The following is a 26,489-nucleotide window of genomic DNA, read 5'->3' on the forward strand; positions in this document are numbered from 1 at the left end:
GATACTTTGCAGTTTGCTAGCAATATTTAATTTACAGGGGGGGAAAGCCCTGAAAGAATGTAATCGTGGAAAATGGTACAAATTGAAATTGAAAAACATTATTCAAATTGAATAATTTTGTTGTTATCAAAGTGTCAAAGCTTTTTTAACAATATCAATGAAGTATATTATAAACCTAAACAGCTCCACTATTATCCCACTATTACAGTCTTAGGGGGGGGGGGAGTAAGAAAAGCAGTAAACACATTCAACAGTAGGGAAAAGCACTTACTATTCCATTAGCTGCTTCGTTATCGCTGTCAGTGTGTGTTTTTCACACTGGTTAAGTAGCTCCCTGGAAAACTGGCCTCCCCTTTCATTTCCCAGAAGAAGAATCCGGTGGCTGCCTGCCTCCCTCCCCTTCCTGTCGCGTTATTTCCCTCGGGACATCCTATGCAGCATCCTGAGAGAAGACAACAAATCAAGGTCAGAGGGAGAATTATAGACTCTGGAAGGCCAGGACCTGTATTCTATTAGGACCATCATGACGCCCCGTGACATGACTATTATTATGAGCAGTGTTGGGGGTAACTCATTACAAAAGTAATATATTACATGTATTATATTACTTTTAGCAGTAGAGTAATATAACTTATTTACCAATAGGATTTCAGTAATATTATACCAGTTACTTTGTCAAGAGACACAAGTTACAAATTGAGTTACATTTTTTAATCAAAGCGGCACATATTTAAATAAAGATACAATCATTTCCTAATCTAATTGTGTGTTTTTATGCAAATAGCCACTATAGATGACAGTAAAATAATTTTTGAATTTTTGAATTTTGGACGGTTTACTACACTGGCTTCAAGACGGTTTCAATTATTTTTCGGGATGGTTCTGGGACGGCGATGTCATTCTGCTACTCCAGTTATTTTGGTGAAAGTAATGCAAAAGTATTGCAATAAGTAACAAGATACTCTACACAGAAAGTCATATTGTGAAGTAACATTACTTTCAAATGAAAGTAACTAGTAATATAGTAGTATATTACATTTTGAAAGTAACTTGCCCAACAACACTGATGCTGAGAATTATTCACTGTTGGACTGTTTGCGTGAAAGAGAAGAAAATATATCAGGCTAGGGGCTCGGTCTCACGGGGATGCCGTCTGCAATTGCCTCGCAAATTAAACATACAGTCGTTGAATAATTAAAGGCAGATAGCGTTGTGAGGTGTCACCAATCTTACGCGAGCTCAGTCCAGAATAGATGTGTTTTGTGTGGAAAGGCCTCCCTGATTAGGGGCCTCCCCCGCTCTGGTGACTAATCATTCTGTTCTTCTGCTCCAGCTGACTGCTTGACTTTTTGCCTCCAAACGTATTAGTGAGGATGATGATGAGTGACAGGGGCTTTCACATCTCGCCCCAATTAGCGGGCCACCCTTGTCCCCCCTCCACATCTCCTACGAGGAGGAGGTCTGACACATGCCCGTCACACACACCTCTCCATCCTCTCCCCCCCCCCCCTCTCTCTCTCTCTCTACGCCCGCCCCGCCTGTCTCCAGGCTCTCGGCCCTGTCGCCGCCCGTGTCACAGCCAGCCGTCATCATTCTCAATGTCTCGCCTCCCTTAGCAGGAGACCTAGCGCAGCACAGAGACGCGCTGCGGCAAAATCAACAGTGTTTAATTGAACTCTGAAAGTGCAAATCAACACACGCCAAGCTGTCCAATCAACACATCTTGGTGTCAATTAGGATTTGAGTTATAGTTGTCAATACATCAGACCGATATTGACTGTTTATTAATTATTGTATATCGGCCAGTCAGTGTGCTGACATCAGCTATATGAGAAAACTATAATCGTATGTTCTTAAATCTATCTTTTGTTTGTCAACAATTAATCTTTGTAAATTAATTCTTTATTGTCCCAGTTTCTTTTTTCCCTACCATTGATGAATAGGTGGGGTCAGTCACCCTGCCTTGGAAAGGCTTCCGTAGGGAGTCCGGGTAGCGTAGCGGTAGATTCCCTACCTACCAACACGAGGGTCGTAGGTTCGCGCCCCTGTGTTACCACTGGCTTGGTCGGGCAGCCATACAGGCACGATTGGCTGTGTCTGCGGGTGGGAAGCCAAAATGAGGGTAGCCTATGCGTCCTGCTCGCTGCACTAGCACCTCCTCTGGTCGGTCGGGGCGCCTGGTCGGGGGCGGAAGGGAACTTGTGGGAATAGCGTGATCCTCCCACGTGCTACGTCCTGCCGGTGAAGCTCCCCGCTGTCAGGTGAAAAGCAGCAGCTGGCAACTGCACATGACTCGGAGGGAGCACGTGTGTGTCTACAGCTCTCCCTGAAATCTGAAAAAGAGAGGCATCCATAGAGAGTTTAAGAGGCATTTCTACCGTGCCAAGAATACAGTTTTGGGGGAAAGACTGAATTGGTCAAATGTTTTGGCATGACAATTGTCAAAATGAAAGATATATTGCTGTCAGTATCAGTAGAAAATATATTGGTTATCGGCACCATCAACACAACATATCAGTATCAAGACCTCTAAAAACTAACTGTAGTACCAATCGAGCAGAATCCCCATGGCGATAGTAATGCAAGCATGAGAAGACACACTGAAAGACTCCATTACGCCGGCTCTGAGTACCAAAACGGGCCCTTATGCACTAAAAGGGTGAGGTTTTAGCGGTCCAGCATGCAGCTTTTAGCACCAATTCATACTGTACGGTGCCACCTAACGCTTTGCTAACAGTGTTGTTGTGGGTGAGTTCCTCTGTAGTGACACAAACCATTTCAGACCACCGGGAAGTGCTGTGGTCAGTCTGAGCTGGATGTGGTCACCCACATGGAAAACACTTTAAGTAGCCTTTAAGTCAAAGTGTACTTTTAAAGTACCTCAAAATTAGAAGCTAATCCATTAGTGTGCAAAACCCAATTTCTTAAGAAAACAAAATGAGCACGGCAGACATTTGAGAAATACTGTGTTGTTAACTGCATCTATTTGTTTTATCGATTGCTCTTTCATAGTGAGAGTGAACCATTAACTTCCTTCTTTGCTCTGGGGAGGTTCCTTTATTGATCCCGTCTTCTTCTGGGACACCTCCAAAATGGGGCCGAGTACAGAGAGTGAAGCAAACTTTGGCCCGTCGGAATCAGCTATGGGCTCCACAGCGCCGGAGACAGCAGCACAAAGCAGTCAGAGAACAGCGAGTGTGACTCCGCAGTGTTGGGGGGTAACTCATTACAAAAGTAACATATTACATGTAATATATTACTTTTGAGCAGTAACTCAGTAATATAACTTCTTACAAATACATTTTCAGTAATATTATACCAGTTACTTTGTCAAGTAACACAAGTTACAAATTGAGTTACTTTCCCCCCCATCAAAGCACATATTTAAATAAAGATACAATCATTTCCTAATCAACTTGTATGTTCTTATGCAAATAAATAGATGACAATAACAAAGGAAAAGGATAACATTTAGAATTTTGGACGGTTTACACCGACTTCAAGATGGTTTAAATTCTTTTTCGGGATGGTTCGACGGGGCGGCGACGTCATTCTGCTACTGCTGTTATTTTGGTGAAAGACGGTAATGCAAAAGTAGTGTAATAAGTAACAAGTTACTCTGCACAGACAGTAATATTGTAAAGTAACTTATTACATTCAAATGAAAGTAACTAGTAATATGTAGTATATTACATTTTGTAAGTAACTTGCGCGGCAGCACTGAGTGTGAGTCATTCAGCAGAATCAAAGCCCCGCACGCACGCAGCTCATAAGGCTCTTATTAGCATGCCTCAGCAGTTAGCGAGCTGAAAATGTAATCGGCGGCCCCATAACGAGTAAATAAAAGATATTGAATGTGACTCTTTAAATACAGCGACTGTAAGTTAAGTGTGCCACTGTACGACTGGCAGCTTGCTGTAAACGAGTGGAACAGCAGTGTGTCGTATACTGTGGATTGATACCCTCATAATAACTGTGCTCGACTAAGCAGTCTGGGTGGAAAAAAATGGCCCCTTCAGCAGCTATCTGTCTCTCTTTCTCTCTCTCTCGCTCTCTCTCGCTCTTCGCCTACTAATGCAAATTTGATTGCATGGACCAAACCAGCCCAAAGCACAAGCAGCTCCACGTCCCCGTTGCACTGACACTCTCACACGCATGGTCGAATGAATGTACACAGTATGTGCGTCGTCGTGTATGTTACGCATAAATGTATGTACTTGTTGTTGTGAGTGACTTATAGCTGCGGTAATGCAGAGCCGTGTATTATATAGAAGAGTCGCGACATCTCCATTCACTCCAATGGACCAGTTTTTTTTTACTCTCAAGAGTTCCAGGAAGTAAGGTCCTGGATTAAGCAGCACTGTCGAGTTGCAGCAAAATGTACTTTGAAAGTTGTTTAATTTTAATTTTTTTTTAATCAAATTGTACATTATCAGCTTTATTTTAGCATTCAAAAGTAGCGCCAGACCCCTTCCTGGCTCTTCATTGGCTAATGAGTCACGCATTTTTGGTCCTCCGCTGACGCCTCTCTCTCAATTGCTCTGCAGTAATGGTGTAATTTCTGAATGATATGTTCTGCCATCTTTCAGCCTGGTGTATCCATTGATTATGAAAGTATCGTGAGTGAAGATTCTTGAATAAAAGGCACCTGAGACAAACAGCAGCTTTCATCAGCTCCTCTCAGCCTGTAACAAAGCTGGCTGACATGTTTCAGATCTCCGTCTTATTCATGTGACGGGGGGAACCTTTTCAACATGACACGCGAGGAGGATGAGCACAGCCCCAAACAACACAGAAGCATCCGTCAAAAGTTCTGCTGCTAACACTCGACACTCTCAAAGCTGCTGCTGCTCTCTCTCGCACAGGGATTCCCAACGTGCGGTGTGCGCGAGCTGCCTCTAGGGGGTGCGCGAGAGGAAAAGCTGTAGAGGCATTTTGTTTTTTCAAGTGGGATTTTTCACTAAATAAAAACATGAAATAAAAAAAATCCTTTTGTAATATAGCAGCAGTGTAAGTAGAGAAGACTATCAAAGACTATCAAAGACTATCAAAGACTATCAAAGACTATCAAAGACATGCTGACTATCAGCATCCTATCAAAAAGGATGCTGTTGAGAAAGATTTAAGGCTTAAACTCATTTGCACCAATTAACATAGGAGACCTCCTTTGTGCAAAGATGCAGGCCCACTATTGCATTAATTAAGTAAACAGTTAACGGCCCTCTCTGATCTATCAAAATCAGAATGAACGCTTATGTATACAGGTAATAAGAGGCCACAAATATGGAATATACCATATACTATATATATATATATACATATATGTAACAGTGTTGTGTAGGTGGTACTTGCAGCAACCCATGTTAAGGGCTTGCCCAGGGGTGGGATACGAACCGCCGACCTCCGGCTTGGGAGTCAAGGACACTAACCACTCCACCAAGAGAGCAAGCTCCCTTGGCGGAGCTGATTAACATGCCTTTATACTGGGGGAGTGAGTTTAACCAATCCACTCGCTACCCCTCGGGACTCACGAGGAATCAACGCTGATTCACCTCGGTTACATATATGACTCATCAATCAAATACATTTAGTTTGTGCTATCTTGGCCATGTCTCCTTTGTAAATGAAACCATTGGTTCAAGTAGCCTAATTTGAATGTTCATACAGCATGCACAGACAAGCACACGCATAGACACACAACGGCAAGCAAATGCACAATGTTAAAGGAACACTCCGCCCATTTTCAACCAGCGTTGTATCATTAGAACATCAGTAGTATATCAGACAACTGTAAACGGTTTTGATGTCTGTCATTTAATTTGACAGTTATTGAGTGTTAACACAAATTAATAACTCATTAACTCAAAACAACTCTCAATAACTGTCAAACTAGATGAATGATGAATAGTTTGACAGTTATTGAGAGTTGATTTGAGTTAATGAGTTATTAATTTGAGTTAGTGTGGACCAGTGATGTCACTGGTCCACACTTTAACACTCAATAACTGTCAAATTAAATGACAGACTTCAAAACAGTTTACAGTTGTCTGATATACTACTGATGTTCTAATGATACAAAGCTGGTTGAAAATGGGCGGAGTGTTCCTTTAAAGATTGGTGTTGCAACTACGGTATCAACCCCTCCCTCATTCCATTCCAGTCCGTCTCCTGACAGTCTCTAGCCTGCTATAAACTCCTTTATTTTACACCAGAGAGGAAAGAAGTCAGCAATGTGTCCACAAGACAACATTTTCTCCAGCCCCGGCGCGAGCAGCACCACAAACTCCCATCCATCGTCGGAGACACAATTGCTCGGTGGTGTGACAATGACTTCTGAACAAGCCCAGTGTGTGGGGAGAGAGAGACCATCCCTTACAAGCCCAGTGTGTGGGGAGAGAGAGACCATCCCTTACCCAGTGTGTTGGGAGAGAGAGAGACCATCCCTTACAAGCCCAGTGTGTGGGGAGAGAGACCATCCCTTACAATCAGCCCACGTAGCTCCATACATCACCCGCCCTGCCTTGGGGACAGGCAGGCTCGCTTTCCAGGAGGCCCTGCCTGCCTGGATGTCCGGCTACCTATCTGCTCGGCTGAGCGGCAACGAATGTGGAGGAGATTTAGTGTGCAGTCTCGATGGGGCCTGGGTCGGGACAATCCCGCTTAGATAGAGAACAGTAATTACAGCTGAGGGGAGGATGGAGGCTCGCCGGGAGTCTGGAGCCTTGCAGAGATTGCACGTCATATAAGTCCGATGGTCGGACGCCGACGAAACAAATGTCTGCTTTAGCAGTCAGAGCGGGCCAGCAGACAGTCTGGGAAGGAACATTTGACTTCAGACAGGAGGAGGATTTACTGGTGTGCCCTGCCTTGCTTAGTGACATTATTTCCACCCAGATGAGAATATTAAAGAGTTCCCATTTTGACTTATGTATGAGTTATTCAACATTAATAACGCTTCGGCGACGCATATTTCACTTCAACTGACTGCGCTAATAAACTCAGAGCTGCCTATATTATTTCTGCAGCGTATGCTTCAAGGTCTCCTATGGCATTAACAAGCTGCTAGGCGGAGGAGGGCAGAGCAGAGGGGGGGGGGGGGGGGGGGGGAACCGGCAGGAGACATAAATACAAGAACTAAGAAGATCTCTTCCCTCCAGCTCTCCAGTGAGTCACACACACAATATCTGCAGGACTTGATTATGGTCAACACAGACAATAAAGCGCCCAGCCGCAGAGAGAGAGACAACATAGATGTGCAGCTCGGCCTGCGCAGCCTCTTTTCCGATTTTTCTCCCAATCTGGGGAGAGCCTAGCCCACGCTTCCTCCGATACATGCGCCGCTTCTTTTCACCTGACAGCGAGCAGTTTCACCGGCAGGACGTACGTAGCTGCGCATGGGAGGATCACACTCCCCCCCGCCCCCCCAGTTCCCCTCCCCACTGAACAGGCGCCACCTGACCAGAGGAGGCGCTAGTGCAGCAACCACTAGGACTCATACCCCCAACGGCTTCCCACCCACAGACACGGCCAATTGGGTTCGTAGGAGCGTCTGACCAAACCAGAAGTACCGCTATACCGGGAATTGAACCTGGGTCCCTGGGTGGTAGGCGAGTACTTTTATCTGTACTCGACAGTGGTTCTAAAAATGGGGGTCCGGGGACCCCCAGGGGTCCTTGAGGGGGTTCCAGGGGGTCCCCAGCCAAAAGGGGGGTAACTTATTTTTGCTATAATTCCATTCATAAGTAACAGAATTATTATTTTGGTCATGGGTTTTGTACACTTTCTGTAATAAAACATCTAAAAGCATCAATCTTATTATCATATGGGTGGACCGTGGTACAAAATCCTATCAAATGGGGGTCCGTGGTCTAATCTTTGTCAGTTTAGGGGTCCTTCATGTTGAAAACTTTGAGAACCAGTGCTCTACACAACCCTGACACCCCTCCTCCTCTGATGATGTCTGAACTGAAGCATGGTCTAGCTCAGCATCCTCATCTGCTTCATCTCTATTCTCTATCCTCCACCATCTCCCAGGCAGGTTCAAGCAACAGTTCTGTCATTCTGCCTCTCTCCCTCTTCCTTTAGTTTAACCTTTCAAGCCGCAATCTCACTCTCTCCCACTCTCCCTCTCTATATATATCTGTCTCTGAGTCTGTCGTTTCTCCCTCTCTCACTCTCTTTTCTGTCTCTTCTGAAGAGAAATGAGCATGAGGGAATCTTCCATCCCCTGCGGATGTGAACACCCACTCAAGGTTAGGGCATACTGCAGCTGCTGGAGCTAAACAGTGCAGAGATTCTACAGTTACAGGACTAGTGTTTTTTGAAGACATTCTGACAGTCCACAGCATTTACGGTCCATGTCCTTCAATTCAAAGTCACTTAAGTGATTAAAGAAAACTACAAAATACTGCATGCTGAATTTTACATTCTATAACAGTGATTCTTCTACGTTCTCTAATTGTGCCAACTTCTTGTAAATGAAATAATGGTCAAATTAACAATTTGTTAATTTACTGGGGACCCCTGGAACCGCTTCGAGGACCCCTGGTGATCCCCGGACCCCACAATGAGAACCACTGATCTACAGTGTATACGGCTCTGATACGAACCGATTTTTCCCTCCGTTCCCTTGTTCACCAAAATAACACAGCGAAAAACAAATAAACTTCTATACTCTTTATTTACTTGAGTGCAAAACACATCGACTAGTTCTATCTCTGGCAAAGCCCCCAAAATAAACTGCCATGCAGGCATATTATGCATGCAGCTTTCATGATTTTCTCATATCTCTTGGTGGTCCAAAATGGACTGAGTTCTTTGTAGTTCTTATATAGTCAGGCACGCTTTTAGCTCTCTCTCTCCTGGCAGCCGACACAAACGAGCTTACACGCACGCGTATGGCAGCATATACCATCACACTCCACAAGCATCCACATTACAGGAATCCAGCCCATACTACTGTTGCTGTCGTCGCGACTCGAGTCTCCCAAGAGAAGAGGGGAGCATCAGCTGAAATGGCTGAACTGTAAAATGTAAACGTACGATCCGACCGCAGAGCCAAGGTTTTTCTTGTCTCAAGATTTATTTTCTTAATGCTTTCTGATGTGGATATTAAAATGAGGTCAGTCAAGCCTGATGAAGAAATTGCATGATTTAATGGCACCCCAGGGGGTTAGTTTAAATATAGCTCTGCATTACAACTGGCCTCCATCAGCACAGCATGACAAGAGTTCATCCATAAACACTTACAATCCTGGATGGGTTTTTAGCTCTAAGAAGCACAAGTATTACAGTGAGCACACAGTGTATGTCTGTCTGTGTGCAGACTATTTAAAAACATTCTGATATTCAGAATCAGAATCACTTTATTGCCATGACAGGCACAATAGGAGCGGAGGGTGGACTGGGCGGCGGAGGCATGTGTGTGTCTGTTTGTGTGTTCTTCTACACACCCAAGTGATTTCTTCTGAAGCACTGTAGTTGTACGGCCTAATTACAGAGGCGCAGTCCCCTGCACTGCCACTAGGTGGAGGGACAATTCTTTCATACATCTAGCACTAATTAAAAACGATTCATTTATGTGACCATTCTAAAGTCTACACTTGCACTAATTAAAAACTATTCATTGGTGTGACCATTCTAAACTCTACTACAGTGAACGGTATTTCATACTCATGTGTGCTCCACAGCAAAATCTTTAATGGGATAAATTCATGAAGCAAAGTAATTTCATTCGATTTTTTTTTTTTAATTCAACCTAGCTAAATTAATTATGATCATAGCACAATTTACAGCAAGCAAGCATTTGCGGTATGGATTCATATACATCATGGCTTTAAGGAAAGCCCATTTTACATGGCATTCAGATTACAAAGCAGTGTGAATGGAGACCCCCCACTGGGCTCTGTGGGGGGGCAGTCTTCCTATAAACATCACGTTGCCATTCATCTGTATTCAAGATGGGGGATCTCTTTCATGGAGGGTTTCAATTTCCCCCCGTCATCATATCTTAAAAAGGAAAACTGCATCTAATAATCTTAAACACCCTATATGCCCAAGGCGTCGATGCTAGAGCCGCTGGGTGAGCTGAGAGCTGAAAGTATCAATCATTTTAGGAAATTAACATCGATCAATATCAACTGGGATACAGTGCATGGAAAACTGAAATTGGTACAGTATGAAACGAAGCCCAATCTTCAAGGCAGCGTATTGGAAGAACATGAAGGACGCTTCTTGAAGTGTAAAATGGAGAATTTCCCTATGGAGGTGGGCTTATTTTTGTGATCCTTCTCAAAGGCTGACCAGGCTTAACTCACAATGTTTTTGGGGCCACAGCCTGCTTCAACAACATGTTCAAAACAGGGGGTGAAACCATTCCCAGTTTAATGATATAAACCGTGATCAAATTCCTGACGGTTAGTATTACAGTTTATTTATTTTTTAATTATCATTAAAACCCTGTTACCATTTGTTTATTTGTTTGTTTATTTAAAACCATGATTACAGCGCTTTGAAAAACACAGTAAATACTGTCCATCATCATCAACCAAAGTTAGCAACAGCCTCCCAGACGCAGGCGCACAGCCTTGGTGAAATGATTTCAGTCGAGTGTGGTATCAGTACTTGTTGAACATTGTAAACTTAAAGGTAAAGTCCCACTGATTGTCACACACCTGAGTGTGCGAAATTTGTTCTCCGCATTTGACCCATCCCCTGGGGGAGCGGTGAGCAGCAGCAGTGCCGCGCTCGGGAATCATAGGGTGATCTAACCCCCCAATTCCAACCCTTTGATGCTGAGCACCAAGCAGGGAGGCAAATGGGTCCCATTTTTATAATCTTTGGTATGACTCGGCTGGGGATCGAACTCACAACCTCCCAGTCTCAGGGCGGACACTCAAACCACAAGGCTGCTGAGCTGGTCATTGTCAGCACTGCAATAATACAGATAACCGTGATAATTTTGATCACTATAATCGTGATATGAAATTGTCATACCTTTTCTTTTTTTTAAGATTATGTTTTTGGGGTTATTTCGCCTTTATGTATTTTTTATATAGGACAGTAGGCAGACAGGAAAGGTGGGGAGAGAGAGAGTGGATGACATGCGGCAAAAGACCGCAGGTCGGATTCAAAATCGGGGCGAGCCTTCGCCGAGCCTTCGCTGTATGCATGCTACCAGGCGAGGTACCAGGATGCACAAATTGTCATACCTTCTCATCTCTAGTTCAAAATAAAAGCGGACTGCAGGACATTTCAAATGTGAACGCAAACTGAACAGTAGAATGGAGAGAAAACATTTTGTGAAGCCTAAATGAACGGGCATTATTCAGATTGATGTAGCTAATGAGGACTGACAGATTTAGGTTACATCTGGTAGAAAGCAAATCGTGCGGTGGTGGAACGCAGAGAGCACCGGCCACTGTGACAGCTCCATCCTACAAGACTCCTATAGCTGAGGTAAGAGAGGAGGTTACATTTCATTTAGACTGTGGTATACGCTGTCCTCATCCCATCACTCTATTGGTAACAGTTGGATACAGAGTGACTCATTTCAATTCAAGATATGTCCCTTTTCTCTCTGCTTCACTCAAACCGCGACACCCATGATCTCTCATCTCACCGCTGTTGTGTCAGTCTTTCTAGTTTATCCTCATATGCCTGCATGCCGTGCCCCCTCCCTCCCCCCCTCCCCATCCTCTCTGACAGAGCGGTGTCGGGGATATTAGACAACACCAACCCTCATCAGTTAGTGTGACGTGACGGCGCCTCTGAAGCGATGGAGATGACACGAGTCCTCCCACAGGGGCCCAGTGTTTTCAAGCCAAACATCACACGGGTGCATTCAAACAAGGCCTGATTCTACCAGCTTTGCAATTTACATGAAGACTTAGGCGCCTGTCAAAGAGGCAGCACAATTTGCTATTATGGCGCCGCGGCGGCGGCTATACAAAAGTAAACATACATTTGTGTCAAGGAGAGAGTGACATCTGTGAAATGGGCGGATGCCTGTGTGAACGATGGTGTCTGTTTGTTGCCTATGGTGATAAACGATGCCTGTTTGAATAACTCCGAGATACGGCGGACATTTTTTACACGTCAAGTAAATGTTAGGATTTTTTAATGACATCATGTTAGGATGATGTCATCATTCCTACTATGATGTCATAGATCATCTGATGATGTCGCAGACGGTGATGATGTCATGATTCATAAGTGTCTTAAATCCTGTCTCTGATGGCCATACTGATGATGTCACTACGCAATGTAATGTCATAGTCGGGACCTATAAGGGTGTGCTCTGCAAGTCCTCAGTAGTTGTTCATAGACTAACCTCACGGCAACCTTCTGCAACAGTTCCCATCTTCGAACCTTGCAGACTCAGCTTTCAAGTGCTACAGCGTTCCTAGTTATCGAGACTTCAGTTACCAAGTGTGTCTTGGACATTAAGTATCCGCACCTAAATCCACATGTCTCACAGCAACCCTAACAGTAAATACATACAGATAGGCTGTAAAAATGCTCCATATTGCAGTTTTCTTCAATCAGAAACATACAACTGTGCTTAGGTCCCAACTTAAGCACACCCAACAACAGGAAAGAGAGTTTAAACTAGGCAGTGGCATTCCAACATATTTCCCAATCACGGGGAACGATGCTCAGGCATGTACTTGCATTCCAAACTCAACAAGTCTCCTTCCAGACTCGTTCTTCTTGAGAGACACAATCTCACAATCTGCTGCTACATGCAGTGCCCATCAAAAGACAAGCATATCAAAACAGCAACAGGTTGGGGAGTCAAGTTCAGTCAACCTGTAGCAAAACATGCTCCATGGACTTGTCACAAGACAGCCTATTCCAATATACTGGGCACCCACAATACAAGTGTGCTACAAACAAATGCTCTCTTTGTGTCTGCCTACAGGGGAAAATCTCAACAATGCAGCAGCAGACAAACGTCGATTTGTCAACAGTCGGCATAGAGAAGTAAATTTACAAGGCTGTCGTGATTTGAGGTATGGCAATAACAACGCAACTGATTTACGGCACGTCAGTAAATAATCAACCAGGAAGGCTAACTGCAGAGACGGCCCATTGTAACTCACTCTCCTGCTCTTTTAAGATTGGTGCATCTTGTCTGCAGCAGCACTCTGCAGACAGCTATGCTGGCATAGCTGTGGTAGATGTACAAGTATGTCGTTGGTATGAGCTGAGATGATTACCTTCAAGCAGATTTACTGATTGTCTACTAGGCTACTGATTGTCTGCTTAAAGGTGTAATCAGAAATCTATTTGGTTACATCCAAAGCAATCTAGTAAAGAGAGTGGCGTCAGCGGAGGCCCAAAATGCGTGACTCGGTAGCCAATGAACAGCCAGGAAGGAGGCTCGCACTACGTTTGAATGCTAAAATAAAGCGGATAGTGTACAATTTGATTCTTTAAACGTCGGACCCTTTCAAAGTTCATCAGAAACTATCCATTTTGCTGCAACTCGACAGCGCTGCTTAATCCAGAACCTTAATTCCGGGAACTCTTGAGAGTAAAAAAACTGGTCCATTGGAGTGAACGGAGACGTCGCGACTCTTCTATATACACTCTCTGGGTACATCTACTCAGTATAAAAAGCTAGAGCCAAGCCCACATAAAGAACTTTTCGATCCTGCAAGGAATCTTGGTCAGGCGATACAAAACATGTACGCTGGCACGTATTTTAAAGTGTCAAGAATTGCCGCACCCCTCAGTATCAAAAACACTACAGCGTTCTGTAAAATGTTTATTATTATTACAGTATTTCTGGGACTGTACTGATAAGACTGACAGTTTATCACGATGTGTTGACACTGAGGGGTGGGGCAGTTAACAACACCCTAAAAACACTTGACAGCGTACAAGTTTTGTATCACCTGACCAAGTTACCTTGCAGGATTTAAATGAAGGGGGAGCAAAGTAAAAATGTGGACTCTAGTTTTTTATATTGATGATTTAACCTCAGCCCTGCACCAATAAGTATGTGCATACAATCTACTCTTCTTATACATATACTCTTAGGTGATTACTTTTAGTTACATTTAGATACCTTTGCATCCAATCGAGAATAGCAGGGGGCACCACAGTGAGCAGGGAGATTATCCTTCCTCTGGAGGATTCAGTTCATCCAAGTACCATCCGCTCTGCTGAAGTGTCCATGAGCAAGACATAATCCCGACTGAATCCAGGGACGCCTTTCTGTCGCTGACCACCCTGTGGAGTATAAAGACAATTTCTCTATGAGAATCCTCACACTATCATGTTTCGATGTAATGACAAAGTTCTAAATGGGTTTATTATGTAAAATTGTCTATAGCTTTGCTACCACCCTTAGCAACTAATCACTTTACTTTTCAAAGGGATCTGTAATGTGGTTACTCTCTTTTAGCAGTAACTAATTGTAAGGATTACTACTTGTTATTTTGTAATCAGATTACTTCAATGATCCCCTTGCTGGTAATCAGTCACCCCTCAACCATGCACTGATACCATGCATAGTGTCATCTCCTCAGCACTGTCCTTGCACACAGAAGCTAGTAAATTGGTTCTACGAGATTCAGTCAGTGTCTCGTCATAGACGCGTGTTCGATGGATCGGCGTGGGGTAAATCTTCCAGTTCTTCCAATGCAGCAGAGTTAGCATGTAGCTGCTAGCCCAGCTCAGGCAGACAGGATCAGGGAGTCAACCCCCGCAGTGGACGTAACATCCTAACAGACGTCTATGTACCTGCTTTTGAATCCCCAGTCCTGTAGTTTAGAGCCGCAGCACCGTCATTTGGTGAGTCAGCCCATTGAGAATATATGGGGGTTTTACCCCACCGTCTAGTCTCGCGCGCCAGCCGTAGTAGTAACCTTTTGTGGGCGTTCCCACACAGGCCGACTGTATCAATCACTAGTCCTGAGCCACTTTCTAATCTACACAGTGCAAAACTATCGTCAGATAGTTTCGTATTCAGTCTTAAATTGTTGCTAAAACATGGAGAAATGTGGTGTCTATTAAGAATAGTTTATCTATGTGTTAACTGCAATGCAGTCACACTTTCTTCCTGAAAGTGTAACCAGGGAAAACAAGGCAGATCACACCAGATGCAACAAGTTGATTTGCACTGGAAACAACAAGATAAGAGGTATGCACATCCCACGCGCACATCCCACGCGCACATCCACACACCCATTGAGATTTTCTCTCTCTCGCTCTCCTTAATCGAAACCTGATAATGACGAGTCGATCGACGGGGATCGTGGAAGCAAGCTTGGAAGTAAGCTTACTACAACAGCGACTTTATATTAACATTGTTGTCCACTTTCATTTTTGGATAATAGGGAAGTGGGAGACAGTTGACTAAACAGAAAGCTATAACTCCAGTATATAACAGCAAGCTTGTTTTGTTTTGATTGACAGTGTCTGGTTGAAACACTTGAGAGGCTGAACCACCGAAGCAACATGACAAGAAGGAGGAAGTCACCTCTGTAAATCCACCAAGCTAACCGGTTTCATCACTACCAGCGGGGAAGACAGTCGACGCTGTTGTTTGGGCTAGAAAGTATGGCAAGAACCGCTGCTAACGGGAACTTAAAATCACATTTGAACCAGAATGGTCTGACGCCCGGAGACGTCAAGAACAGCGGCTATCACAACAAGACGAGAGAGGTAACGCTACGTCTGTCACTGCAGCTGGGAGAGGCTAGCTTGGTGTTTACTGGAAAATTACTTTGTTGCATCAAATTGTTTTGTGCGGTGCATATAGCCGCGGAGTCAGGCGTTTGTTACGCTTTTAACTTTGTAAAGTAACTTTCCAGGAGAGAGAGAGAACTTGTGGAACCGTGTGTACGATATGTTTTCAGTGGGATATATCCTACCTGACTTTTCCCCTGAATTCCCCACCACTTCTTCAGGGACACCACCCACCAGACAGCACGAGACAAGCTAACCTGTTGAGAAACGCCCTAGTGGTCACTCACTGTGGCATCAAATGCCATACCACTTTAATATTGATTTAATTCACCAATTAGGCTATATGCTAATTAGCATTAGCGAATGATAATTATTTTTCCTGGGTTATCAGCAATCAATATTCTGAGGGATCACCATGACCCAATAAAGCACATACTGTATGTCTCACTCAAATAATTGTTTTCTATTTGTTTACATTCATTTTGTTTCATACAATTTGCATTTTTATTACAGGAGTCAGAATAGCACCTAATAACATTTTAAGGACCATAATATTTGCAGCTGCTTCAAGTAGGCTGACAAAAACAAGTCTTGACAATTTTTATGATTTTTTTTTTAATTATTATTTGCATTATATTTTAACAATGGCTATAAAACATATGACATTTAGACTTAGGTGTAAAGTGGTAGAGATTTTAGAGCGATTGCCCGTGTGGAGCTAATGTGTGGAGACTGCTTTTATTTGGTAATGAATGGATGTGGTGCATTTGTGCCCTGATGAGGTCTTTTCCACCCTGACCTCAATCCACATGTTATTGAATGGATTTTATGGGCATGAAAGGGATGTAAATCACAGGCCATGGCTGCCTCACTCACTACAGGTCAGCTGTGTTGAACAGTTACGTGACATTTCTGTAATTTCCTGTGGAAGAGTCAGTGCTGTCGCATCCTTCCAACACAGCTTGTTGTGCAATCCCTCCCAAGGCACTGTCACGATGACAGCTTGTGTTGGAGGCTCTAATAACACATCTTTTAAGTGCTCCATTTAAACCATATACTGTAGATTTAAACTCCTTCATAATAAGCAGTATGCATTTTCATACACAGTAGTAGGCTATATTACATGTTAAAACAAAAAACATTGTAACTTCTTTCTATTATTAACTGACTCTTGGTTATAAAATCCATTCCCACGATCAAATATTAACATTTCCATCGACAGTCAATGGGGGGGCGTTCCACAATTTTATTTGTTTTACCGTTATTATAACAGGACATCTTGTACAATGCATTTTCAGTTGTCTCACCAATATTGTATGCTCCACTGGTTTACAAAACAGTGTTTGTGTAACTTGTGCTGCATCGAGGCTACTGTCCTCTGAGTCTGAATTCAAGCTAATTGATGTGTTCACTAATCACATTTCAGTGCTTTGTTAGAAACCTGGCATCCTTTATTCAAAACGTATTGTTTTCTCTTTGTCTTGTCTACAATGTGGGCCTCTTGCTGTATAGAAAAATGGCACGGTGAATGGAAGTGCCTCCAGGCGGTATAGACAGGAGATCTTTGAACAGGCGCCCATGTATGTGGCCGTCATGACGTACCTGGGCTTTGGCATCGTCACCCTGTTTGGCTACTTCAGAGATTTCCTCCGAGCCGTCGGCCTCGAGAAGTGCCACCTCGCCCAGGAGAGACAGGAACAGAAGGTGCACACAACAACAACACCCATGCACACAACGGACGACACACACTGAACACATGCACGCGTAAACACACAAACACACATGGCATAAGCGTGCGTGCACACCTAGGGTGTCAACACATCCCCCCCCCCCCCCCCCCCCAGTCATTTAGATTTTTGCTCTGAGCTGTCCCCTGACTCTGCCTTCTTCCTTCATGTTTCTTTGTGCTTTTATGTTGCCATGGGTGGGACACTGAGACAGCGTCCCACAGAGACTATCTGTAGAAGACCTAATTAATCCTCAGTGGATTCACGTTCCTTCTGTGTTACTGGGCTCTTCGATTCTCGATAAGGCCTCCTCCGCATTAGCAAATAGGAGGCATTATGCAACTATAGATTTCACTTCTTGAATCCAGAAATGGCAGATTGAAGTTCATATAGCATTTGATGTGTTTTTCTTTTTCTTGTGATGTGCTTAGGCCCATATGAAAAAGCTCCAACCATGAGAAAAGATATTTCTCATGTCCCCATGTGTCTTTGTTGCCATGTCGGTAAGCCACAGAGAGTCGATAGCACATTGAGATAGTAAAGCATCGTCCAGGCGGGATTCAGCAGCAATCTGCTCTGTGTGTTTGACAAGGGTCACTTTATGAGTTGAGCTCCAGGGGAGAGAAAGAGCTTTATGTGGGGCTCTGCCCTGATTATGCCGGCGTCGTTGGATCAGATGCAATGCAGTTAATGGAGGCAAAGACACAAATAGACATCGCAAATGACATTGACCTGTAACGCGGCAAGGTTGCGTTGCTGCGGTTGCAGACAGTGCTTCGAGAACAGCTTTATTACGAGACTAGTGATGATCAGTTTCCCTCAAGTCACTTATCACTTTTCATTCTCCCAGAAGCGTAATCGGCAATCCACCTCAGCACAACTCTGGTTGTTCAGTTAATAGCAAGCAGACACCGGCTGATCCAGTTTAAAGTCGCTCACCGTCTGCACTATTCTAAGCATAAGTTGCACAGGATCTGCCCTTCTGTCTCACACCACTGTGTGTGACAGGTGTCAAAGGGCACTCTGTCTCATGCCTTCTGGTTCTGCCCTTCACTGACAGAATTCTGGGCCAAAATATTTGGCTGGTGGTACTCTAAGGCCTAGAAAATCACCACTCAGCCGGAGGCAGAACCCGGAGTCCTCTCTGAACTTCCCCACAGCTGTGCAACAATCTCTCTGTTATACGGATGGAGAGCCTCAGGTTCCTGAGAACCAACTCACTTAAAACAATTCTAACTATCTGGGACCTGTTTCTAGCCTACCTCGATGAGGCCAGGGGCGACGGGTGACTCGCCTGTCTGGTTTGTCATGGACCCCTCGCGTGGAATCCCATGTATATTTCTTTTAAGCACATAAGCGCCTTATGTGGCTGGTAGCACCACGTTGTAATATTGAATATTGATGATGTTTGTATGCGTTTTCTTTCTTTTGCTTTCCTGAGCCTGTTTGTTCTCTCTTGTTTGTGTGCTGTTCTATTAAAAAAAATGAAAATGAAATATTGAAGAGCAATCCACTTCGGTAAACATAAACACGTCTGACATCACTCATAATCACTCTGACACACTTGTCTTGTGTAAACTGGCTTGTTGCGGTGCTGTTGTTGAATTATGGCTCTCTCTGCCCTCAGGATTTTGTACCACTTTATCAAGATTTTGAGAACTTTTACACTCGCAACCTCTACATGAGAGTACGAGACAACTGGAACCGTCCTGTGTGCAGCCTGCCAGGACCTGTGTTTGACTTGATGGAGAGGGTGTCCGATGATTACAACTGGACATTCAGGTACTGATGATTACAACTGGACATTCAGGTACTGATGATTACAACTGGACATTCAGGTACTGATGATTACAACTGGACATTCAGGTACTGATGATTACAACAATACATCAGCTCCTAATACATCAACTAAGTGGGAAAGAATGTGACCAATGCAAATCCCTGCATAGTCATAGTGAAATCATCAGTGATTTCACTATGACCTCATCAGTGGGACAAAAATTGAAACCGAGAACAGAGAACAAACATTGCCCACATTGTCCCTTTTATATAGGCATCTCGCGCGCTACACACGCTCGATTCCTAGGCTCTCCCGTTGACATACCATCCTGCACGCACACAGCGCTGCAGCTGACAACTAGTAACAGCCTTATTGTCGTTTCTGTTCCATTACAAAATAGCGATGGTAATGACAGCAATAAAAAAAAACACAGTTGTTGTTTGTATGCTGCCGTTAATGCCTGTAATAAATAAACAAAAGAACGAGGTGAACAAACTTTGCTGTGAGGAGCTGTCAGAAAGTTTCACCTGTCTCTCCTAACGATGCACACACCTCCCCTGTGCTGCTGACGTATCCCCAGACTTTATTGCTGTCATTACTACAGCCATGCCTAACGCAGGTCACCATCCGAACACAATTGGAACGATACAGGTAACGCTTACAGTGGCTAGCTTCCTATAAACGCTGCTCAACATAGGCTGTCACTTGAGAGCTACAGCGCTATGTCGACAATATGGCGACGGTGGACGTGCCAGTACATGAGTGACGTCAATCGAATAAGGTCTATAGCGCTTTTCCTAATGCTCAAAGACGATGATGTCACAATGCCAACGCCATCACTGATGACATCATCGGTGATGTCACTATGACATCATCAGTGGGACACAAATTGAAACAGAGAGCCCACATTGCCAAATTTCTATAAGATAGATAGATGTTTGGTGTCCGCCTTCCGTTGGTGGACCAAGATTGAGCGGCCCGCCTCCTGCACAGCAGAGCCATGGGAATAGAATGTGATGATGAGGAATATAGACAGAGCTATGGGAGGAGCTTGAGGTGGGCATATTATATTATAAATCAGTGAAGAGTGCAAGCATAGCTTCCATGTTAAAGGGGGGTCATGTGATTGGACGAATAGAAACGGGGCAGTCGGGTGCATGTGGACACGTGCAGGTTTGCATGAGCAGTGATAAGTAGGTCAGTTGATCAAATGAAACAGTCCTCCTGAAACTACTTTACAAAAACGTACCGATGTACAGTATGGAAGAACGACTGACCAATGTCAACTCTTTTGAGTTTTGAGTTCCAGACTGGAAAACTACCCCTGATCTCAAGAAAATGATGTGGGAGGCTATCAGTCCTTCCATCTTTTATTTTCAGATAATCTTTTTACAGTGTAGTAGTCTAAGGACCTGTACATTGGTGTGACATTCTCTTATTTCTGTCTGGAAAGGAGTGGGTGATTATGATTACCTGCTCCAAACCCTCCAAGAAAAATAAGTTTAAGCTTCCAAACACCTCATACATACAGTATATTTATATACAGTATAAGTCTACTGATGAAGTGGCAAGTGCATAATTGTATTTGAATGTTGATTCCTTTTTAATACCAGGGCATTAATTGAGGCTCTGGGAGTGAGGCTGTGTAGAAAAAGCTGATATCAAGAGAATATTATATAAATAATATATAATATAATTATATTATATTATATAAAATAAGTAATCATCACTACTGTTTGCACACTGGCAGGTTAACTGGGAAGACAATACACAATGTGATCAACATGGGCTCTTACAACTACCTCGGGTTTGCCGAGAACAACGCCGACTTCCTGAAGACTGTGGCGGACAAAACGCGCCAGTACGGGATCGGGGTCTGCAGCACAAGACAGGAAATGGGTGAGTTTTGTGGTCAATTTTCAACTCTTTAGAGATGCGAAAGTGTTTCCCTCAATCTTAAATAGGTTATGTGTTCTTACTCACCCGCTGTGTTCTGTGATTCGCTCGGCCTTTTGAGATACTTTGAACAAGGGTGTTTTATCTGAGGTTTAGAGCAAAAACTACCGACTACAAATCCAGAATTCAAGTCAAAACCGCTGAAAGACGGATGCTCTTGCTTTACAGTGCTTCAAACTTCCTCCCTGAGTATCGTTTATAGAACACTCTGTACAGAGACCCTGATGACACTGGGAGGGTTGCGCAACACAAACTGGAAATGAAATTCCATCTCTCTTCTTATCACGTGCGCCCATCCTTTATTATCTTTCTCATGAATTATAATGCCTGAATCTTTAATTATCTTCCAGTGGCTGCAACGTTCTATGAATTATTCAACCTTTGTTAAATTATGTGCCGTTTGGGCATAAGCTGACATCATTACATCCTGGTCCACACTGAGCAGTGGGGGAGATGGTATCGTAGTGTAACGTTATGAAACACCGCCGACATAAAATAGGCCGCAGCAGCAGAGTAGAGTATAAGCAAAGGCAACGGTTTCCCATGGGGCTAAAAGGAAGTGAATTTATTTTTCCATAGATGTTTTGTAAAATCCTTATGGAAAGTGTTTTACTTGGACAAAGCAGGCGATTGAGCTATATTCAGAATCACCAGAGACCATAGACCATTTGGCACGGTGGCGCCTCACAGCGAGAAGGCCCTGGGTTCGATTCCCGCCTGGGACACTGGCGCTGGGGGCCTGTCCCCCACCCCATGTCTTCAGTGCCGGCTGGTGCCCAGGTGGGCTATCTCGTGAAAATAGTTTGCATGTTCTCCCCCGTGCTCCCCTGGGGTTTCCTCCATATATATGCAAGAGGATCACCATCTGACCTGATCAGCGATGACAAAGATGGTCCCCCGGGGGCCGGGAGCTGTAATTACAGCTGAAGCTGCCCACTGCTCCTGGATGCCCCTCGGAGAAGGGCATGCCTTGTCTGGTTTAAACGAGCAGAGAGTAGATTTCACCAGCCATCGTCAGCATCGGTGTGTGTGTGTGTGTGTGGCTGCAATAGAGAGGCAAAGTGACCGCCTACTTCCTGCTTCAGCACTGTACCAGAGATTTTCATCCGCCATTTATTTTCCCACAGACATTTTGTAAAATGCTTGTAAAAATAGTTTTACTGGTTCAAACCAAACGCTACAGATCTATTTAGAAACAGGAGAGATCGCATAACATTTCACTGGGACCAAAACGTAAAAACGGGTTTAAAGAAAATATTTTTTCTATGTTTTTTTTAGTTTTGGTCCGAAATGTTCTATGGTCTCTCCCGACTATAGCTTTATCTGAACCGTTTGGTTCGACGAAGTAAAACTATTTTATAAGCATTTTACGAAATGTCTATGGGAAAATAAAAGGCGGATGAAAATCTCTGGTACAGTGCTGAAGCAGGAAGTGACGTTCCACTTTGCCTCTCTCTATGCATGCATGTGTTTGGGTGATTCTTCTTCTTCTTCTTCTTCTTCTTCTTCTTCTTCTTCTTCTTCTTCTTCGGATTTTACGAAACGTCTCTGGAAAAGCAATGTGGAATGAAATCCCTTAGGCCCCTTAGCTGAACCCAGAAGAGGGCGTGACTTTGGCACTCTCTCTTGAATGGTGTTTTCTCTCCGCTGAGACGTCAAGCCGGCTTGTGACGCCGTCTAAAAATGCCTGTGTGTGTGTGTGTGTGTGTGTGTGTGTGTGTGTGTGTGTGTGGCAGGATCTGAACCTCGTCAGTCAGGTTCCAGCATTCCACTGTTGCAGTAGTGTGTTAAGGCATGGCCCTGGGCTGTGTGTGTTTATAGGCCAGCAGCAGCTGCCTATGGGTAAATAAACCGGTGTCTATAGGATGAGACTCGCCAATGTTTAGTAAAGTCTCGTTGAGGAAAGAACGTTTCCTTTCCTCGCTGTCGGTGACGCGTGGTTTTATGGCACCTCTGACGCCGGCTGCGACGTTGTATATCTGCTGAGAGAAGGCGAGGGCGGAGGGTCGAGGTGACATATAGGCGCCAGCAGCACTCGCACCGCGGAGTGGGCTGCGCCGCGGCGGCCGCGTGGTGCACTGCTGCACGATATCAGAGGTCTCTGACTCAGAACAAGAGGAAAGCAGAGGAGTGCAAGACCGTGTGGTCATTAGTCACATGTATGTTTGTCAGAGTTCAAGTCCAGCCCCACCCTCCACACCATCTATTATTCATTGATATGATTTATTGATATGTTTATTCTTCTTTCAAAATGAGACTGTTTTTCAGTGGGTTTGTAATGTGTTTCAGTTGGTTAAGGAATAACGAGCGCCTCTCCCACGAGACCTTATTAAGCATCAATTATTAAGTAGTACCCCACTGTCTCTGTACGAACAGTGATGCAAGTTCACATGCAGTGATTTCCATTGGTTTGTAGAAGGTCAAGTGTACCTCCCTTTTTGTGCTCCCCTTATTTTAATCATAAAAAAAATCTCTCCGCTGATTCCAAATTAAAAGAAAATCTTTAAAGATTTAAAGAAGTAAGTATTGAAACAAGAATAGTTTGTGCTCACCCGCCTCAGGCCTATGCCTACAACTTCCTCTTAACAGTTTAGTTAATTTTTGGGGGATCTCAAAGTACCTTGAAGTATAGTTTGTACTGTAGTCAATATTCCTTGCTCCATTATCTGATATTCGGTACGTTTAATACATTGCACTTGATTTGGGGATGTAAGGTCAACTCCCAACAGTTTTCAAGTTGAGTTCATCGGACGGTTACAGAAAAAAAGGATCTCATATAAATCTCATATAACTATATATGACTGTACAGAGACTGCAATTTGCTGTGCGTTTTTTTTCCAATTTCTTCAATACCATAGTGAAATGACAGAGAGAAAGTGCACTGGAAGTAGCTTGTGTTTTCACATACTGTATTGTGATGGAAAGATGATTTAGCCCAAGGTACTGAAGGGAATACAGTAACTACTTTTGACTCTTTATTCTATTTCAAGATGGTGAAATAGTGAAACTAAAGTGTGCTTCCCCATTCTGTGTTCTGACTGAGGTTGGATGGTTTAACAGCCTTGAATTTGGGGAAGTTACAGTACAGTATGTGGAGCTCGGCTGCATGAAAAGACGGGCATGTCAAACATTTATGGAGTTATATTAATGGATAGCCTACCGTTTCCTCCAATCATTAACAGAAATTAGATGATAGTACCTTGCTCTTAAAGGTGGGACAAGTTATCTACTGCAGCTTCCAAGTGCAGCTATGTAATATAGCCTGCATTTATATAGCGCTTTTAATCCAAAGCACTTTACAATGAGTAGGTACATTCACTCATTCAGACAGAGGTTCACACACCGATGGTGGCCAGCTAACACGCAGGGTGCTGGCACAGCCATCGGGAGCAATTTGGAGTTCAGTATCTTGACCAAAGACACGGAGGCCGGAGGAGGCGATCGAACCACCGACCTCTTTTATCCAAAGCGATTATGGGACGACGACCCGCTCATCCTCCTGAGCTGCCTGCAGGTGCTATGTGTAGTAGTGCATACTAGTCGTGGGTATTTCCGTTTATTGTTACTTGGGTGGAGACTCTGGAGATGATGCACCATGGGCGCAGTTATGGAAATGTTTGTATGAGTACAGGATTACAGCAGCTCCTTATAGACAATGTTGTCTGTTATTCCCTCCTCATCACCTTCAATAAGTACTTTCATGCTGCTGGCTGGCCTTCCCCTGGGGTTCCTCCATGCATCGGTATATGGACCCGCACTAAAAACATGCATAAGTTCACCATCTGACCAGTGACGACAAGGTTTTGAAGATGGTCCCCGGGCGCTGTAGACAAGAAAGCTGCTCACTGCTCCTGGCCTGCCGACCAATGCAAGAGTAAGAAAGATAAGAATAGGCTGATAGGGTGATGTATGTCACTTGAGCAATTGTGATGTCATCAGTGAGTGATTATGTTATCAGTGACATCACTCAAGCCATTGTGATGTCATCAGTGATGTCACTCGAGTGTATCATCGGTGACATCATCACAGTGTGAAGCAGGGAATGGATCCTGATGATGTCACAAATGGCTCTGTGAGTGTGAAAGCCCTAAAAATGTAAAATATCGCTGTATTTGTCTTTTTTTGCACTAGATTCTTTCCAGACCCCTGGAAGGTGTTTTGACAAATTTTGGAGCAACGGTGCAGCAATGGGACAAACAGACAGCTCTCCAATTATACTAGTCAGATTGCAATGAAGACTCAATGACAATTGTAGGGCTTTAATGCATCTTTATATGTCAAACAAAACAAGGCATCAACATAATTGTCAGTTGAGACAACAACTAAGGCACTCAGCCGAGGTCAGGAATACAAATGATTAACTATGCTGCTGCGCTGAGCTCTCTGCTTGTAAAAGCTTTGAGGTAAAGCATAAGTCATGGGGTCACAATAAAGGAAAACATTTAGCTTTGATGTTTGCAAATGCAGCGTTGACTGTCTGCCACAGCAGGAAGAGCAACCTTTGCAACAGTTAGATGGCTTTCTCAACCAGCGTTGATGATCAGGTCGACAGGAAGGCGACCTTGGTGTTCAGATGGCAGTTGACCAAGTTGAATCAGATGCATGTGATGATGATCATGGCGTCATTATCCTTTGATTCCAGCTGTCACCAGAGTGAGCGAGGTCTAATGAAGACTCCACTCTCGCTTCCCTTGAAAGTATCCCGAACCACAGCGCCCGATATGAGGTTAGCATATCAATAAGGGGGCAGGCCAGTGAAGCCACTGCTGAGAAAAATGTTCTATAAAGAGACCCAAACGCCAGTGCAGTCTGATTTAAAAAAACGCCCGACGTGCCGGCAGGGGTTGTGAGCTTGAGTGGATGAGGAAATGTATGAATTGATTGGACTTGGCGCACCGCCTGATGGAAAGCACCGAATGGGAAACAGCACGAATGGAAAGTGGTTCAGTGCATTATGTTTTTATACACACCACTCAACACTAGGGGTGTCACGGTTCACAAAATTCACGGTTCGGTTCGGTTCGATATGGCACACAGTGGGTTCGTTACGGTTTCCACGCAGCATAAAAGTAGAAATGCCAGTGAAATGTTATTGATTTAAAAATGTTTTCATTTATTTATTTTACTTATTTATTTTATTATTTTCAAAGTTTAGTTTTCCATGATATCCTTGTAGAAGACTTTGAGATTTGTTTGATTTGCAAAGCCTCATACCGTACGGTTCAATGAGAAAACGCGCACAGTGTTGTTACACCCCCCCTACACCCATTCTCCAGCTCTCCCTGCCTGAAACTTTCGGTCTCTGGGAGCTTTATAATCTTTCTGGG

The 26,489-nt window shown here is 44.0% G+C and overlaps 1 protein-coding gene across 2 annotated transcripts in view; it reads left to right on the forward strand.

Moving 5' to 3' along the window:
* The first annotated feature begins 15,180 nt into the window (after positions 1 to 15,180).
* Positions 15,181 to 26,489, forward strand: part of sptlc3 (serine palmitoyltransferase, long chain base subunit 3) — a 32,678-nt gene continuing 21,369 nt past the window's right edge. The window contains exons 1-5 of one of the 2 annotated variants that reach the window (XM_083658053.1): positions 15,181 to 15,283; positions 15,427 to 15,675; positions 17,212 to 17,403; positions 19,054 to 19,208; positions 20,957 to 21,105. In XM_083658053.1, coding sequence (XP_083514179.1) covers positions 15,571 to 15,675; positions 17,212 to 17,403; positions 19,054 to 19,208; positions 20,957 to 21,105 — 601 coding nt within the window. In that variant the 5' untranslated portion in view covers positions 15,181 to 15,283; positions 15,427 to 15,570. Of the gene's footprint in view, positions 15,676 to 17,211; positions 17,404 to 19,053; positions 19,209 to 20,956; positions 21,106 to 26,489 lie in introns of both variants that reach the window. The other variant, XM_083658052.1, reaches the window with a different exon arrangement.

Source organism: Poromitra crassiceps (genome assembly GCF_964638095.1).
Source record: "Poromitra crassiceps genome assembly, chromosome: 22".
Classification (NCBI taxonomy): Eukaryota; Metazoa; Chordata; class Actinopteri; order Beryciformes; family Melamphaidae; genus Poromitra; species Poromitra crassiceps.